Raw genomic sequence first — 19,845 nt, forward strand, 5'->3', positions numbered from 1 at the left:
AAACCTTTAATATTTAGTTCATTTAGAACTAAATTCTTTCATAGATCCCTTTAAACTTGAGTTTTTTGGAGGGGGGAAGAGATGCACATTGCTATTTGTAGATTAGCCTTTTTTGTTTGGCTGCGGCATGCGGGATTCTAGTTCCCTGACCAGGGATCGAACCCCTGCCCCCTGTGTTGGGAGCGTGGAATCTTAACCACTGGACCACCAGGGAAATCCCTAGAATAGCCATTTTTAATCTTCCATTCCTTCCTTGCTTGTTCATTACTATCCACTTGTGGTCGCTTTTCATATGTCCTGGTAGAGAATGTTTGTTCCTTCAGGCTCACCAACAAAATCAGTTGTTCAGAACTGTTCCTAAGGGTTTGGAGAGAAAAGATGATCATTTTTGTTTGGATTATTAAAGTGGTGCTACTTTTGGTTTTACAGTATGATTATGGAACATTATTACTAATTGAATAACCTGTATTCATATCCCCCCTGGAAGGTTTCAGAGCGTGTGCCTATGAGGCAAGTCTGCACGGTGGTTGAAGGCAGCAACGTCATTCGGAGAGAGCAGGCCTCACTAATACAGTTCTGTTACTTGTATTATTAAGTGGGTCATTTAAATCTAGAATGAAAAGTTTTCCTAGCGCAGCTGTATTCTGTACAATAGCGTTGCTTCTACATCACTGGTATTAAAGTTGTTTAATCTATGTACATTCCAGTTGGTGCAAGAAATATTCTAGAATTGAGTTGACTCTTTGGCATTACAAGTGCTCTGTGCAACTAATCGCTTCTCATTGGGAGTAAACTAGTCTTTGTGACCTAATAGCTTGGGTAACTTGTCTTTTGTTTTCATTGCTGTGGAGTCTGTAAGAGTTTTAGACTCTTGGTTTATTTTTTTATTCATTTGTTACATTAAAAAGGTACATACATATAAATGTACACACATAAAAACCATGAATACATGCAAATGTATATATTTAATACAATAGTTTTCTTTAATGATGTACTGTTCACAAAGTACCTGGACTCACTGTGGTAAGGAGAAGAAAGAGGAAATTTTAAAATTTGCAACTACCAACTCTTAACAGTTTTTTAATGCACACTAACAGAATATGGTTCAAATTTGTACTGGTTTTATATATATATTTGTGAAGCTTCTCAGAAGAAATTGAGATAGTCAATTATAAATGGATAATAGTAAATGCCCTTTTAGATTCATTTTTAAAAAACTAAAGAATGAAAACAGCCTTAGGCATAATAAGCATTTATCTCATTTTAATACTTTTCAGAAATGTGTGGAGATAAAAACATCGCTATTTTATAAAGTATAACTAATGCCTTAACCTGTAGTATGAGTAGTCTGTGTAATATTTTTATTTGAGGGTTTAGCATATACAAGGAGCATTTTTAAATTTAATGTTTTGGTAACATTTATATGGATTTTCCTTTTTCACTTTTTGCATTTCATTATTTTTTCCTCTTATGTAGGGTAAAGCTGACACTAGAGGGTCTGGAGGAAGATGACGATGATAGGGTATCTCCCACTGTTCTTCACAAAATGTCCAATAGTCTGGAGATATCCTTAATAAGTGACAATGAGTTCAAGTGCAGGCATTCACAGCCAGAGTGTGGGTATGGCTTACAGCCTGATCGTTGGACAGAGTATAGTATACAGACAATGGAACCAGATAACCTGGAGCTAATATTTGATTTTTTTGAGGTGAGTATATCTCACTGAAGGGGGTGAGAGACAATGCAGACAAGAGCTTATTTTTACATGTTTTGATTTTTATCATAGTTTAATTTGTGTAAATGCATGATTCATACAACTTTTTAGATGTTTACTCCTCTATACATGTTAGCAGATTTTTAAAATGCAAGAGTTGACAGATTCAGGTACTATTAAAATTATAATTGAGAACTTCAGAATTGATGTTTTCAGTAATTTTTCTTTGTCTTTAATTTTTGTCAATTTGATTACTATGTGTCTTGGTGTGTTTCTCCTTGGGTTTATCCTGCCTGGGACTCTGTGCTTCCTGGACTTGGATGGCTATTTCCTCTCCCATGTTAGGGAAGTTTTCGACTATAATCTCTTCAGATATTTTCTTGGGTCCTTTCTTTCTCTCTTCCCTTTCTGGGACCCCCCTATAATGTGAATGGTGGTGCATTTAATGTTGTCCCAGAGGACTCCTGGGCTGTCTTCATTTCTTTTCATTCTTTTTTCTTTATTTTGTTCCATGGCAGTGAATTCCACCATTCTGTCTTCCAGGTCACTTATCTGTTCTTCTGCCTCAGTTATTCTGCTATTGATTCCTTCTAGTGTATTTTTCATTTCAGTTATTGTATTCATCTGTTTGTTTGTTCTTTAATCTTCTAGGTGTTTGCTCTTTAATTCTTCTAGGTCTTTATTAAACATTTCTTGCATCTTCTCGATCTTTGCCTCCATTCTTTTTCCGAGGTCCTGTATCATCTTCACTCTCATTATTCTGAATTCTTTTTCTGTAAGGTTGCCTGTCCCCACTTCACTTAGTTGTTTTTCTGGGGTTTTATCTTGTTCCTTCATCCGATACATAGTCCTCTGCCTTTTCATTTTGTCTATCTTTCTGTGAATGGGGTTTTCATTCCACAGGCTGCAGAATTCAAAATTGATGTTTTAAATCAAGACCAGATGTCTTGATGTCTGTGTCTCTTCTAAATATAAATAAATTGTATCCAGAGGAGCTTCCAAGGATAGAGGGAAGGGCAGGCTGTATAACTCTTGGTGGCAAACTGATGTTAACTAGCATGATTGAGTCCTTTATGACTGAAGTCTTTGGTTTATTGAAGCATTTTATAAGAGTTCATTGTAACAGTGGACCCATTTTTGCAACTTTACTTGATATTATAAATATGTAAGAAAAAATAGTTGCTATGAAAATTGTGCCAGGTTATTCAGAATCTGTGCTGCCAACTTTCCAGAGCTGCTTTTGCCACTTTACACTAGAGCTGTCTGCTTATGGGCTGTTCAGCTGCTCCTCACGTATAACACTGAGTCCTCCCCTAAGGTCCTGGCTCTTTGGTGTTTCCACTCTCATTTCCACTAGATTAGAGTTTAGCTTTTTGAGAGTAGGGAATATTCCTTGCCCAACAGTAGCACCTAGCCACTGTTTCTTAAAATAGCAAAATTCAGGATGGGTTAGAATTCAGTAACACTTATAATAAAGTTATAACCTTATAATTAGATCTTGCCTAATTAATAAGATCTGTGAGACTTTTATTCTAAAAATATGAGGTTTTGGTTGAACATTTCCTTGTTCTTTTAGTACCTACCTCTTAATAATCTCTCGAGCAGCCTAATTTCCCTTTCATTTGGTTAGCAGTTTTGGAAATACAAATTTATTCATAGACTAGGTAGATAAAATATGCTGTATAATCTCAAAGTTGAGTATTCAGTGTCCTATCCCTCTGTGTCATCTGTGTAGATGCATTTTTAAAGAATAAAATATACATTAAAAGTCACTACAGGTATATCTTAGTCTTGGAATGTAAAAGTACTTAGAAACTTTCAGTCTGAGCTTTATATTCGCCTAATAAATGTTAGAGGATCAGAAGTGCAAATCAACAGTTTTGATCAATAAAGTAACACATAAAGTCTTAAATATACTATATACTAAATATCTTTATATACTAAAAGAAAATGTGTTACAGCAAAGCTATCTAAATTACCTGAATATAAATTTGGTTGTATTTCTTGCTGATCTTCCTCTATAGAGTCTGATTTGATTTTTAAAGGGTGTCTTTTGATCTTTAAATGAAAAATATTGAAGTATAAGAATTTGGGTTATTTTTAACCTCATTTTTCAGGAAGATCTCGGTGAACACATAGTTCAGGGCGATGCTCTTCCTGGACATGTGGGTGCAGCATGCCTCTTATCATCCACCATTGCAGAGAGTGGGAAGAGTGCTGGAATCCTTACTCTTCCCATCATGAGCAGAAATTCCAGAAAAACAATAGGCAAAGTGAGAGGTAAGCCTGGAGAAGCAGGGTGACCCTTTACAAATAAGCAGATTACGTTAGGATTTTAATTAGTTTCAAATTGAGCTTTTGAGAATGGTAAAGAATTAAATTAATAAGTTGTTTTAGAATATTAACAAATACAATAACAATAAGGACATATCTAATTTTCTGGAAGCTTTAATTTGAATGTGTTTTGACTTGATTTCTTTCTATTTGATTGATTGATAAAGCTGTTTTGAGTGGTTTTTAAGTGTAATTGAGCTCGTCATAGCCTTTTTAATTGTCTTTATTTCCCTTTCCCCTTTTTTTCATATGAAAGTTGACTATATAATTATTAAGCCGTTACCAGGATACAATTGTGACATGAAATCTTCATTTTCCAAGTATTGGAAGCCAAGAATACCATTGGATGTTGGACATCGAGGTGCAGGAAATTCTACAACAACTGCTCAGTAAGTTGAATATTTGAGTAGTACTAGCATTTGGTAGCTCATGCTTGATAAAGTTAAATAGGTTTGACCAACTAAATGGTCAAACAATCCTTTTAATTATTACCCTGGGGTTTAAATGTAATTTGGTAATTGGGGTTTCCAGTTAAATTAATTAGAGACTAACTCTCTTGTAAGATTCTGGTCAGTGTTTTTAGTATTCTGCTGAATTGATGAGAGAGACATTAAAACTAGAAAGCCAGGAGGGGAGAACTTGATGCAGTCAGCCTGATGACATCAGTGTGTCTGTGTTGTGGTCCTGACTTTCAGCATGTTGTTCTCTCAGGGTCTTAGTTTTCTCACCGGTTCTCAGTACAGTTTCCATACTTTCACCGTGTTGGTGTGTCTACCTTTTTCCACCCTTCCCTGGTCTGCCAGTATCAAGTCACCTGAGGCTTCAATGCAGGGAGCAAGTTTCTCCACTACTTCATGCCCATTGCAAAGGATTGTTTTCCTTAACTGGTCACCTCACTTGGGGAGGTATGGCATGGTATAGGATAGATATATCTGTATTCAGCTTGTAAATACCTAAAATTGTTAGAGCTTGATTTGTGGAATGAATGCACACACCAACCAAGTGATGGTCACAGTCTTATTTTGGGGATGGCAAAGTTAGCCTCAAAATAGAGAATAAGTACTGTGTCCATTGTTGAAAATGTCGTTGACTTCTTTACTAAATTTATCTTTTCTATAGTAATGATAACTATATTTCTATATATTTCTTTTCTTTCAGGCTTGCTAAAGTTCAAGAAAATACTATTGCTTCTTTAAGAAATGCTGCTAGTCATGTAAGTGAATCTCTCTTTCTTTAAGCAACTTTGGACTGGTGGTCCAGAGGTAGAAAAGTAGAGAAATGTAGGTCTGGAGAGCCTCCTTCAGTCTGCATTAATAGGTTAAAAGGGAGAATATTTATGCTTTTTCTGAATATATTTCTAAGTGAAGATAAAGTATTTCTAGGCATTCTTATTTAGATGCATGGTGAAGACTGGAGTTAAAACAATGGAATCCTAAGCATCCTCTTAAAAATTAATTAATTAATTAATTTGAAATATAGTTGATGTATATTATATAAATTACAGCTATACAATATAGTAATTCACAATTTTTAAAGATTATTCTCCATTTATAGTTATTATAAAATATTTGCTATATTCCCTGTGTTGTACAATATATCCTTGTAGCTTATTTTAAACCTAATAGTTTGTACCACTTAACCTTACCCTACCCTTTATTGCCCCTCCTCCCACCTTCCCTCTCCCCACTGGTAACCACTAATTTGTTCTCTATATCTTTGAGTCTGTTTCTTTTTTGTTATATTCACTAGTTATGTTCTTTAGATTCCTCCTAAGTGATGTCATACAGTATTTGTCTTTCTCTGACTTATTTCATTAGCATAATACCCTCCAAGTCCATCCATGTTATTACAAATGGCAAAATGTCATCCTTTTTTTATGGTTGAGCAGTATTCCACTGTGTGTGTGTGTTTGTGTGTGTGTGTATATACACACACACACGCACACATGCCTTCTTTATCCATTCACTTAGGTTGCTCCCATATCTTGGCAGTTGTAACTAATGTGCTGTGGACATTGGAGTGCATATGCCTTTTCGAATTAGTGGTTTTGTTTTCTTTGTATACTCTGAAGTGGAATTGCTGGATCATATAATAGTTCTCTTTTTAATTTTTTGAAAAACCTCCATACTGTTTGCCACAGTGGCTACACCAGTTTACATTCCCATCAACAGTGTAGGAGGGCTCCCTTTTCTTTACATCCTTTCCAACATTTGTATTTGTGTTCTTTTTGATGATAGCCATTCTGACAGTTGTGAGGTGATAACTCACTGTAGTTTTGATTTGTATTTCCCTAATGATTAGCGATGCTGAGCATCTCTTTTTAAAAAAATATTGATTTATTTATTTGGTTGCACCAGGTCTTAGTTGCAGTAGGCAGTCTCCTTACTTGCGACATGCGAACTCTTAGTTGTGGCGTGCATATGGGATCTAGTTCTCTGACCAGGGATCGAACCTGGGCCCCCTGCATTGGGAGCGCGGAGTCTTATCCACTGCGTCACCAGGGGAGTCCCTGAGCATCTTTTCATGTGCCTGTTGGCCATCTGCATTTCCTCTTTGGAAAAATGTCAGTTCATTTCTTCTGCCAGGTTTTTACTTGGGTAGTTTGTTTTTTTGATGTTGAGTTGCATAAGCTTTTTATATATGTTGGATATTAACTCCTTATGAGTCATAATCACGTGCAAATATCTTCTCCCATTCAGTATGTTGTCTTTTTGTTTTGTTGATGGTTTGCTTTGCTGTGCAAAAGCTTTTAAGTTTAATTCTGTCCCATTTGTTTGTTTTTGAAGCATCCTTTTTTTTTTGAGATAACATTTTAAGTGTTTGAGGCATGAAAAACATTCCCCATTAAGCACTGCATTTCATCAGTTGAATTACTATGCTCATTTAGATTCACTTTGGAAATAACGTTTACGGAAGGATTTGATAGTGTTTTTATGTAACACTTTTTAAAGTCTGTCAGTTTGCATCCTGTATACCAACTTGATTATGTTGAAGTTCTTAACTCCTTTTATATAATTATTCAGAGATAGTCCCTTTTATTTTTTTAGCTTTTCGTTTTTTCAGCACCTGAAGCTTGACATTTTTAATCAAGAACCTGTGTATTTTCCCCCACATTCCACTATACCTCAAGTTAAACCTCATGTTCTCAAGTTAAACTAAGGGGAAAATGGAGGAACATCTCATTTTATTTTGTTTTTTTTTTCCTGTGTCCTCCACATGCCTTAAACTTAGCCTTTTTAAAAATAGTTAACCAAATAAATTTGATTTGTCAGATGTTTAACTTTATCACTTACATGAGCAAACATCTGTACTAAGACATACTTTTTTCCTATTTTAATATCTCTAAAATTGGGATAGTTTTACAGCTATTTTAACTTGTCATGGCTTGATTGGCATTGTTTTTTCTCCCTCTTAGTGGTATATAAAATAATGATGCATTTTGTATTTCATGACAGATTGATTATCATAATTATTTTAATGTTTAAAAATGTTAATAGTGGATAGTTATGTCTTTGTATTGAAAGGATATTAAATCTGTGAGTATGTTGTGCTGTAGGTCATTATTTGGAACCAGTTTTAGTTCATTGTAGCTAAGTAATCTAAACGTGGTTTTATTAGCTGTCAACACATGAAGCTCCCTGATAAAGAATTTTCAGGGTCTCTGCTTTTTGAGAGAGGATTTCATTAAGCCCTTTTCTTCTGTTGAAACCCTTTGTACTCTTACGGATCTTATGTTACTTATGAAAGCCTGGTTTGATTTAATGCTAACGACATCTTTGAAGAGATTTTGGTTATTATTGGCTTATTTCTTTTTTTTTCTTTTTTTTTTTTTTGCGGTATGCAGGCCTCTCACTGTTGTGGCCTCTCCCGTTGTGGAGCACAGGCTCCGGACGCGCAGGCTCAGCGGCCATGGCTCATGGGCCCAGCCGCTCCGCGGCATGTGGGATCTTCCCGGACCTGGGCATGAACCCGTATCCCCTGCATCAGCAGGCAGACTCCCAACCACTGCACCACCAGGGAAGCCCTATTATTGGCTTATTTCTTAAAGCTTGCTCACACGTGAATTTTTTCTTTTTTAAAAATTTTTGGCTGCGCTGCACAGCATGTGGGATTAGTTCCCTGACCAGGGATTGAACCCGCACACCTGCAATGGAAGCGCAGAGTCTTAACCACTGGATTGCCAGGGAAGTCCCTTACACATGAATTTTGAGATCAAGTTTTATCTCTTAGTAAATTTATCTTTCTAAAGGATGGTGATCATGTAAAATTAAACTTTTAAACTGGAAAGTTATAATTTCTTTTAACCGTTGTAACTATTTAGGGGACATAGGGATTGTTCTCTTTGGTAAACATGATTTGTGTCATTGTCTTGTTGACAGTAGAAGGAGCTAAGCTTATTTCCTGCTTCAGAAGTCATTGAGGAAGTAGGCTCCTTTGGTTCTAGTCTCTGATCCATATGTACTGAAAAGTTGAGCATCTTCCTTGACCTAAAGCTAGGGTAAGGGATGGAAACGTGTCCATCCATTCTTATACAGCACGTCTCTGGGCCATAGACACATTACAGAATCCTCAAACCTTGTATTCTTTGATCCCAGCTGGCTTTCTTATAGTGAATGCACAAATTTGTATGTCAGTTTATGTTCTCAGCCTTTATTTGGATTAATTCATATGTCATGATGGACCTGACTTAAGTCTAATTTGTGTCCACCTTTCTTCTGTTTAGGCTTCTATTAGGAAATTTGGCATATGCATAATTCTTGTTGCCCATTTCTGCTTTCTCTTTCTTTTCAGCAGAAGTTATAGTTTCCTCTTTAATCTGATTATTGAGGTTTTATTAAGAAAGGTTGTAAAGTGTACTGCTCAAGTGCACTAAGGAGCAGAGCTAAGAGATTGAAGCTTATTCTTGTTCCCACCTCAGCGTTGAGGTTCCCCTGTCCATCTGAGGTGTGTAGGGGCAATGAGATGTGAGATAGCCATGCTCCAAGCGCCATTTCTGCTAATAGCAGTAGCAGAGGTGATACTGGTGGAGGCTGTCCACTGCCACAGAAGGGCCCCAGGGTGTGTTCGAGTAGGATCAGAACCCATTTTTTTGCCAGGAAAAAATTGCTGTGCTATTGCAAAAAAGAAATTATAATTGTTTTAAAAGAAGAAATTACCTTTTAGGAAAAGCTTGAAGTATAGCATTAAATAATTCATGAAGAAGTTTTGTGTGTACAAGTCTGTAATTTTATGGTGAACAATAAATTTCTCATGTTCTTATAGTTTTAGATGTATCGTGGGCCAGATAATATTTTTCAAATACTTGTTTCTTTTATTTCTGTCAGGGTGCAGCCTTTGTAGAATTTGATGTACATCTTTCAAAAGATTTTGTGCCTGTAGTGTATCATGATCTGACCTGTTGTTTGACTATGAAAAAGGTATGTAGACATTCCTTTATTTTAAACTCTTACAGTTAGACAATAGGTTTTAAAACTAGGAAGTTTTGTATACACATACTATGCCATTTTACATAAGGGGCATGAGCATCTGTAGATTTTGGTGAGGAGTCCTAGAACCAATCCCCTGCAGATACTGATGGATGACTATATATTTAATTATTTCTTTAATGGAGTTGGTTAGCTCATTTTCTTAGGAAATTACTGCCAATTCTTTTCTCTCTCAGGCTCCTTCCTACAACATCAAGAGACAGGGAGGAGTCAGGAATTAATTTTCTTGAGTATTTTCTCTATTTCTGAATTTTCCTTTTTTTATGTTATTTAACAAAAAGGATATCACACGTGGTTTCTGTATCATTCTGCCACTGTCCCTCTGTTGAGATAGGAAAGGAAGCTATCAGAGTGTTTGTTTTCAGGCTCCTTTCTCTTTTTGCTTCAAGCTTTTTCTCAAGTTAATAGGCTTATATGATTTGACTAGTGGGAAGAGCCACAGTGAAAAATAAAATTGAAGAAGTGCTTCGGAGCCAGATAGTGGGGAGCATCAGGGGTTTAGACTTAGGAGCTAGGGACTTTTTTTGAAAGACTTTAGAACCAAGTAGAGAAATGTTTAGAAGTAAACTTCCAGATGAATATTTTGGTACCTGGTGTAGGACAACTTAAGAGGACAGAGACTAGAGACAAGGGGAGTGGAAATGTGGGCCAAAACTTAAGACAAACCTGAACTGGAGTAGAGACGGTGAGAATGGAAAAGAGGACATGATAGAGGAGAAAGTCCAGAAGGAGAATTGAAAAAGCATATTATTTCTTTAAAATTATAATTACTGTTGTACAGAAATAATTGTAATAATTATATAGTATCTGGACCTCAGTATACAAGTTAACCAAGTGATTTTTCAGGGACTTAAACTAAGAGGCTTCTTTAAAACCTTTTTCTTTGGCATTTTCTTTAAAACTGTGTTGGATATCATTTTCCATTGTGTTGATCTAAAGTTAAGGCTGGGAAAACTTGACAGCTACATGTAGAAGAATGAATTAGAACATTCTCTAACACCATATTTAAGAATAAACTCAAATTGGATTAAAGGCCTAAATGCAAGACCAGATACTATAAAACTCTTAGAGGAAAACATAGGCAGAATGTTAGACATAAATTGCAGCAATGTTTTTTTGGATCTGTATCCTAGAGTAATGGAAATAAAAACAAAAATAAACAAATGGGACCTAATTAAACTTTAAAGCTCTTGCACAGCAAAGGAAACCATAAACAAAACAAAAAGACAATCTACTGACTGGGAGAAAATATTTGCAAATGATGCTACTGACAAGGGATTAATTTCCAAAATATACAAAGAGCTCATACAGCTTAATATCAAAAAAACAAACATCCTGATCAAAAAGTGGGCAGAAGAGCTAAATGGACATTTCTCCAAAGAAGACATACAGATAGCCAACAGGCACATGAAAAGATGCTCAGTATCTCTAATTTTTAGAGAAACGCAAATCAAAACTGCAATGAGGTATCACCTCACACCAATCAGAATGGCCATCATCGAAAAGTCTAAAAATAATAAATGCTGGAGAGGGTATGGAGAAAAGGGAACCTTCGTACACTGTTGGTGGGAAGTAAATTGGTGCAGCCAGTATGGAGATTCCTCAAAAAACTAAAAAATTGAGTTACTTTATGATCCTGTAGTCCCACTCCTGGGATTTCTGGAGAAAACTATAATTTGAAAAAATACATGAACCCCAGTGTTCATTGCAGCACTCTTCACAATAGCCAAGACATGGCTAAATGTCCATTGACAGATGAATGGATACAGATGAATGTGTAAAGATATGCACACATACAATGGAATACTACTCAGCCATAAAAATAAAATAATGCCACTTATAGTGACATGAATGGACCTAGAGATTATCATACTAATTGAAGTAAGTTAGAAAAATAAAGACAAATACCATATGATATCACTTACGTGTGGAATCTAAAATATGACACAGATGAACTTATTTACAAAACAGAAACAGACTTAGAAAACAAAGTTATGGTTACCAAAGGGGAAAAGGGGTGGTTGAGGTATAAATCAAGAGTTTGGAATTAGCAGATACAAACTACTATATATAAAGTAGATAAACAACAAGGTCCTATTGTACAGCATAGGGAACAGTATTCAATATCTTATAACCTGTAATGGAAAAGAATCTGAAAAAGAATAGATATGTAATTACCTACAAATATATACACACATATATATAAAAGTATAACTGAATCACTTTTCTGTACACCTGAAAGTAACACAATATTGTAAATTAAGTGTACTTCAAGATAAATAAAGTTTGATTTGCTAACATGTACCAGACACTGCATGGTGTAGTATGCAAGGCACCTATGACAAGGCACCTAGCTCTGCCTGCTAGTGGATTCTAAACAGTCATATCAGTTTGGATTATTATCATCTATAGAAAAGGACCCTTCCTTTTCTGTGAAAGGGTATTAGGAGAAGGAAGGAAGGTGATGCGCCTATTTGTTCGTTTAAATTTATTTATTTTTGGGGGGCCATGCTGCGTGGCTTGTGGGATCTTAGTTCCCCGACCAGGGATTCAGCCTGGGCCCTTGGCAGTGGAGAGCACTGAGTCCTAACCACTGGACCTCCCAGGAATTCCCAAGATGCACCTATTTAGATGACAGAAGTAGAATTACTTAATAGAATTGGGGCAGGTGGTTTTTGCTGTAGGGAAATGTTAATGCAAAGCGAAATGAGAAGGAATGGAGTGGTGAAGGAACTCACTAACCAAGATTGAGATTAATGACTCTAGCTGTAATTTCTAAAAATCCATGAGGGCTAATTGAAGAGTATAAATTATCCTCAGTTTTCACCAGACTTTGTCCTGCTCTTAAGTTGAACCTGGTTCAGTTAATTGCAGAATGAAAGCAATGAATTATATATTTTTTAGTATTAATTTTTAAGTATTTTCCTTAAAAAACCAATTTATGTTCATTTATAAAATTATAAGTAGTTCAGAAGATTATGAAATGAAAAGTAAATCTTCCTTTACTTTTTCTCCTTGGTCGTACTCCCTTCTCTTAATAGTTTCTTGCATGTCCTTCCAGAAGAAATTTATAGCCTCATACTATATATACATGAATGAATATAAATGTAACAGATTTTAATATATTTGTTGGATTGATGATTTATTGGTGGTACATTAACTCATTTTCTTAAGATAGAAGTGCCTAAACAGTGTGACATTTGATATATTAAAATAAAACAGATATGCTCCTTGGGAAAGCATTTATAATAGATTAGGGTTCCTATTAAATATTACTACTTACAGCTAACCAGACGATTTTTTCATGACAGTTGATTTCTGTGGCTGTTTTTAACCAAACTTCAGTTTAAAAGGTTTAGAAACTTACTGATAGAAACTAATCCTTACTTAGATCCTGCATGCCTGTTGATTTCCTAGTCATGTAGCATGGATATATGTCAAATGAAATGTATACAGTGTGACAGGAAATAGGGGAAATGACTGACTTGTGGCTTGGTTCTCAGTGTGTCTTTAGTGCTACAGCTTCTTCCCAGCTGTTTTCTTCCAGGCACTCCCACCTACATTAAAAACAAAAGCCAGAATTTAAGAGCTGGGAGGTGGTATTCATTAGCAAGTGCTCCCCTGCATGGGCTCACTGTGGCCACCAAACTGTTATTCTCATCAGTAAATTGAGATATTAGGCCAGTTTAGAGTAAACATTCAGTAATAACTTGGGGCCCAATTTTCTCTCTCTCTTTTAGAAATTTGATGCTGATCCAGTTGAATTATTTGAAATTCCAGTAAAAGAATTAACCTTTGACCAACTCCAGTTGTTAAAGGTAGTAATAATAGTGTAAAATGTAAATTAGTTTTAGGACTATTTGTACTTGTTTGTATATTGTAATGTTCTCTTTGTGCATGGGGATGACTAGGTATATACAGCATGTATTGAGTCTGTGCTTTGGTTTTCTGTTTTGGTAGGAAGAATGGGTTCATGCTCATCCATCTGTCTTCTTTAACAGTTTCTATGGACCCCATCTTTGTTTTGCTTTTTTGAAGGAGATGGGCTATAAGTCTTTATAAGCCATAGGGGCTAGCCATAATCTTAGGTTGTCTCTGGTCTGCTTTAGCTCTTTTTTTTACTTTATACTTGGCCTTCTATGCTATTGTTGATTTTTATAACTATGCTACTATCTAAGATCCTCCTGTATTTTACTATGTAATTTTACATGATCCCTCTTCTTATTCTCATTAGATACCTAATTATTAGATACCTAAATTATTGGTTGATTGAGTATAAACAGTTTCCTAACCTAATAATTTTTATATTCTCCCCTACTTGGGTATTTGGTCATGATCTTATGCATATATATGTAAATATAAAATATGTACAGTGGTAAGTGCTTATTCTTATTAAACTGATGATTCTACATTTTGTAATTTATCCTAACTTGCTAGCTTTTCAAGTTATAGTTCTATTAACCATATCTTCATAAACTAAGGCCTTTTTTTCTGATTACATTTTGTGTGTGTGTGTGTTTTCTAGCTCACTCATGTGACTGCACTAAAATCTAAAGAACTGAAAGGTATGTACCAATGTGAAAACACTGTTTTCATTGCATAATTAGCATTATGAATTTCCTTATCCATTTTAACTTACTCTTGGTGACCTTAATATAATACTGGGTTATATAAATGTAATTTTATAGACATGAAGGCTTTATGTATTGTCAAATGCATACATGTCATGTATAGTAAGCATGATTTTTCACTTTTATGAATTTTCTTAGCTTGATCAAAAATTCTTTATAATTTTGTACCTATCCATTTTTTAAAAATTAATTAATTTGGGTCTTAGTTGTGGCAGGTGGGCTCCTTAGTTGTGGCACACAGGCTCCTTAGTGTGGCATGTGAACTCTTAGTTGCAGCATGCATGTGGGATCTAGTTCCCTGACAAGGGATAAAACCTAGGCCCCCTGCATTGGGAGCATGGAGTCTTAACCACTGTGCCACCAGGGAGGTCCCTCTTTCCAGACATTCTTAAGCATTACAAAGTACAGAATGTATCAAGTATAGAATCTGGCTCCAGAGCCAGGAGTTTGAAACCAGCTGTAGCATTTACCAACTGTGACATCGGTTACTTTATTTAACCACTCTGTGCCTCAGTTTCCTCAAAGCTTGTCCTACCCACAAAATCCCTTTGTAATTCCACTTTACTTTCTACTTCCACAGAATTTAATAGTCTGTGACATTCATTTTAGCCTTGGTGTGTCCTTTTTTAACCCTTTATTTTTCTATATGTCCTGTCCCTTCTGCCAGGATGTAAACCTCTCAAGGGTGGGGGAAATGTTTTTATATTCCCTGAAACATTTACAGTACTCTGGGTATAGTAGGTACTCATTAGATGTTAATCTGCATTTAGGATAACAGGATAGTTGGAACGCCTTTATGAAGAAATTAGTGAGGTGCCAAAGACTCCAAAGATTATTCTCAGAGCATAAATATGACTTTACAAGCTTATAAATAGTTCATAACTATTAATAGTAAAATCAATTTTACCTTTAATTTATTTGACTGGAAAATTTTACATGATTTAGTTTTTGAATTTGTAATGCACTAGGGTTGATTATTTTTGTTGTCATTTTTGTTTTGCTTTTTGTTTGTTCCTGGGTGATTTTTTTTTTAAATCTTGATATAAAAATTTTTCTCTTTTGGAAAAACTTGAGACATCAATTTTGGATTAAATGGTAATGGTACCTATAGATTATCTTAATTTCTAACTTGATATCTCAAGTAGAAGTATTAGCAAGATTACACAGCCCTTAATTTCATTGAGAAATAACATATCACTGCTTGTGACTCCTTTCTTAAAATTATATTACAGTTTTTATAAGAAAATAATCACTGTTGAGGTCATAAACTGTGATGTTCCTACTAAATGTTGTAAACCCGTCTTCATAAAGGATGCTTATTTTGAAAATGGGGGTTTTAATGGTTAAAATTAATAAATACAGGAGCCTTCAAAAATACTATATATTAAAGGATCTCATAAATACTTCATCTTTTTTTTTTTGCCTTCAGAATTTAGGAAAAGGTCTTAGTGATAAAATGACATTTATCTACTGAGTTTCTGTAATTTAAATTTTCAGAATCTGTGGTTGAGGAGGAAAATTCCTTTTCTGAAAATCAGCCATTTCCTTCTCTTAAGATGGTAAGTTCTTTAGGAAAACTAGGGCAGGCTATCATTATTCTGTTATATCTGAATAATTTATTTTGGTCTTTTAAATGGGCACTAAAAAGGCTGTGTAAAAGACAACATTAATGTAAACTTATGTTTGATGCTTTTTTAGAGAAGATACATTCTTGTGAAGTGTGCCTATGGTGCCTTTTTTTTTTTTTAAGAAACTTATTTGCTCAAATGAATAAAATTCCTACCTCATTGGGTTAATTTGGTAAGAAAAGGAAATTCACATATTTCTGTATATAAACAGGAAGGAAAGGGCACAGAAAAGGGGTTGGGGAGTGTGACGATGGGAGAGGCATTTTTACAATATGTAAGGCTGGTCCTTAGCTTTTAGAGAGAAATTCCCCAACCAAAGAAAATAAGTACCCTGGTTACTTAAAATTAAATACAGATTTCAAGTATTCACTCTGAAAATGTGTAACAAAAACTGGCATGAAGATTTAAAAACTAGACCCAATTCATAGAGGAGTTCCTTTGACAGCATCAGGCAAGCCTGCGTGGATACCAGATACCTTCTTTGGCCATGCTGAGTCTCCTTTTCTTGCTGGCTCCATTTCCTAATTTTTTCTCTTCTCCACTGTCTTTTTCTGGTGATGTGTCAGGTACAATAGACTTCTTAGGCAAAAATTGGTAATTTCAGTTTATCATGATTATTCACCCTCCGAAAAGGATGCTACAAGAGAACCCCTAAAATAGACATTGTCTTAGTTCATTTAGAGCATGATTTGTATAAATTTTCGGATATTTATGAAGCCCAACTAAGTCATTCCTTCTAGTCCAAAATTCTGAAATCATTTGGTTCTTAGAAATTCCATGATTTCTAGACTTGTGATTTCATAGAACAGAAAAACAGGCTTTTAAAAAATTGTTTATCAAAGGTTTAACAACTTTCGTTTAGCCAAATAAGTTAAACACATTTATTCATTCACTTTGCCATCACTATAATTTAATCAGAAAGTTTAAATCCAAAGAAAGGCCAAACACAATCTTAGTATAAAGGAGAATCCTTCTGCAAATTTGATGTATACCAATCTCAACACTAACATACACTATTGTCCTTATTTTTCTGATTTTGCATTAGTTCAGTAAAATTGTGGCAAAAATACGTTAACTAAATAAGGCTAAACATATCGGAGAACAAAGTCAAAAGCCCCACAGGAGATTGAGTGCAGCATGTTTTAGGTACTGTACTTTTCATGCAGCAGGGGCTAGATCCCAGGTCACCAGAGTCCCAGGCTGTGTTCTTACTCTGTTAGCATTCTTTTATTTGCTATTATAAAATTAAATACCATATATATTATACATATTAAGTGATTTCTACACTTTGAAATACTAACTAAACAAACCAGCTGATTGTAAGTTAATAACCAAGCTTCGTATTTTAGATTGGATTTTCTAGTTATGCTGCCCAAGTGGTGTTATTGCAAAGTGTGTAGATAATTTAGTTTTTATTTTTAAAATAAATTTATTTTATTTATTTTTGGCTGCATTGTGTCTTCGTTGCTGTGCGTGGGCTTTCTCTAGTTGCAGCGAGTGGGGGCTACTCTTCATTGTGATGCGTGGGCTTCTCATTGCGGTGGCTTCTCTTGTTGCAGACCACGGGCTCTAGGCGCCTGGGCCTCAGTTGTGGCTCACAGGCTCTAGAGTGCAGGCTCAGTAGTTGTGGCGCACAGGCTTAGTTGCTCCGTGGCATGTGAGATCTTCCCGGACCAGGACTCGAACCCGTGTCCCCAGCATTGGCAGGCGGATTCTTAACCACTGCACCACCAGGGAAGTCCAAAGTGTCTAGATAATTTAGATATATTGACACTATATTATTTGTTAATTTATATAGATATAGACTTATTTATTTATGAGCCTCTTAAATTTGGAGTTAACATCTTTCCAGGAGGTTATCACTGTGGTGGTAGTTAAGCATCACCACCTTCACAACAAGCTAGAAATCATGGTTTTTCATATAAGCATATCTTAGTAAAGTAGACTGACATACCTGAATGCAATTCAGAAAACATGACAAATGTCTTTTTAAATTCATGAGGCCTGTCTTATTACTGCTCACTTTAGCTGTTCAGTAGTGATGGTGAAAAGGATTTTAGGTCAGGATCATCTTTGCAGTTAGTAGTGATCGATTATCATAGATATTGCTAAAGACAACTGCCTTTGCTATTTAATTTCTTTTGACTTTCTTATTCAACTTAATCATCAACCAGATTGTCAGTTTGAGTATAAGAAAAGATAGTGGTTTTTGCTGAAGGCACAAAACACTTTATCCTTACAAGTGATATGTTTTCTTATAGTTTGCTTTTTGTAATTAATCCGTTTTTCTTTTTTCCTTCTTATTCTACCATTCATCTCACCAAAAATGAAACAAAATTTACCACCAACAAACACAACTCTAGGTTTTAGAGTCTTTGCCAGAAGATGTAGGGTTTAACATAGAAATAAAATGGATCTGCCAACAAAGGGTAAGTCATTTTCCACGTGGCACATTCTTCGTTCCTCCCTCCCCCATTTCTTTAAATGCATTCATTCCTATCTCTTTGTTTTAATGGAATAAATGAAACTGAAATCGTGGCTTCTTCCAGCAAGCACAGTGCTTGTTGGAACTTTTAAGTAAAGCATATCTTACACTTAGACTAATGTTTAAGTTCTTAAAAGTAGTGATGAATGTATTATAGTAGAAATTCTAATTTACATGTGTCTCATGTGCACATTAATATGGATGGTTTCTGGGCACACTTATAAAGTGAACAGTGAGAACTCTGGCCAGTCAGAGCTTTATAACTCTGATTAGTTTTTGTTTTTATTTTAACCCCCTGTCTCAATATATACCTTAAATAAGTGCCTATGCAGTTTTCTGTTAAGTGGCAGTAGCTAGTAATAATTAATCAGGAAAAGAAATTTCTGCAGACATGTTTTAAATCACTCTGCAATTTAGTCATCCTTTTGTTCAATAATTATTAAAAAGCTGCTATGGGCCAGGCATTTTCTGAGTTCTGTGCTTAAGTAATGAAGAAAACAGAATAAAGCCTTGCCTTCCTGAAACTTAACAGTCTTCTAGTCGAGGAAAACAACTTGGATGTATCGGATGGGGATATGTGTAAATGGATAAGGCTGCATGGTAAGAGTGCTGATTGGGGTGGGGGGACATTGGAAGTAGTTAATCCAGGCATCATGATTGGGCAATCCTGGTATTTGTTCTGGTCAGAATAATCTATAACTGCCCTTAAAGCATGTCTTCTATGTAGCTATTTATAAAAAATAAGCCGGTCCTGGCTAACATGTAACATGTAAGTGCACAACCATGGTTTTTCTAGTAGGTGATTTTTAGTTTTCAGAACTTTTAGAATTATTGTAATGACTATTACTTAAAATTTTTAATATTTGAATATCAATAAGGCTCTTGGTATCTTAGCAATAATTAGAAAATTATTTTTATTATTTATTGAGGGTACTTGATATGCCTAAGACTCAAAGAATGAGATTTTTAACTGGTAATTCTTAATTACCAGGGTTTTGGGGTAGTGAGTTAGCAAACAAAGTGGAGTCTTTTTGTCCACTTATAGTTTATGAAGATTGCATAAAAATATTTTAAAGTCATGGCAGATTTCAAATTTCCAGAGTTTTAGTTTTTATTTTGTTAACCTTATTAAAGCAAAAGTCTTTTGATGTTATAATTGCTTTGTATATAATTGTCTCTATACCTGATTATGATAATAATTCACACAGGCCTTTTGCTTTCCTCATCTGTAAAATAAGAGTTGGACTAAATATTCTCAAGAATTTTTCTTAGCACTGTGATTCTGAGGTATTTAATGACTTTTGTTTTCCTATGCTTCCATATAGGATGGAATATGGGATGGTAACTTATCGACATATTTTGACATGAATCTGTTTTTGGATATAATTTTAAAAACTGTCTTAGAAAATTCTGGGAAGAGGAGAATAGTATTTTCTTCATTTGATGCAGATATTTGCACAATGTGAGTAATTCAATTTTTTTCTCTTTGCTTAGAGTGTAGCAAGGACTAAGGGTACAGAGATTGTAGTTGGAGGTGGGGAAGTTCCCAGACTTCACCCTTGATTTG

At 35.1% G+C, this 19,845-nt stretch overlaps 1 protein-coding gene across 5 annotated transcripts in view; it reads left to right on the forward strand.

The window, feature by feature from the left end:
- The window catches only part of GPCPD1 (glycerophosphocholine phosphodiesterase 1), a 62,523-nt gene that overhangs the window by 26,115 nt on the left and 16,563 nt on the right, over positions 1-19,845 (forward strand). For all 5 annotated transcript variants that reach the window (XM_059037629.2, XM_067012542.1, XM_067012540.1 and 2 more), the window contains 10 exons: positions 1,477-1,708; positions 3,832-3,994; positions 4,305-4,437; positions 5,207-5,261; positions 9,373-9,465; positions 13,275-13,352; positions 14,060-14,099; positions 15,663-15,724; positions 18,157-18,222; positions 19,604-19,740. In XM_059037629.2, the coding sequence (XP_058893612.1) occupies positions 1,477-1,708; positions 3,832-3,994; positions 4,305-4,437; positions 5,207-5,261; positions 9,373-9,465; positions 13,275-13,352; positions 14,060-14,099; positions 15,663-15,724; positions 18,157-18,222; positions 19,604-19,740 (1,059 nt within the window). The remainder of the gene's footprint in view (positions 1-1,476; positions 1,709-3,831; positions 3,995-4,304; positions 4,438-5,206; positions 5,262-9,372; positions 9,466-13,274; positions 13,353-14,059; positions 14,100-15,662; positions 15,725-18,156; positions 18,223-19,603; positions 19,741-19,845) is intronic.

This window comes from Kogia breviceps, chromosome 14 (genome assembly GCF_026419965.1).
Source record: "Kogia breviceps isolate mKogBre1 chromosome 14, mKogBre1 haplotype 1, whole genome shotgun sequence".
Lineage (NCBI taxonomy): Eukaryota > Metazoa > Chordata > Mammalia > Artiodactyla > Physeteridae > Kogia > Kogia breviceps.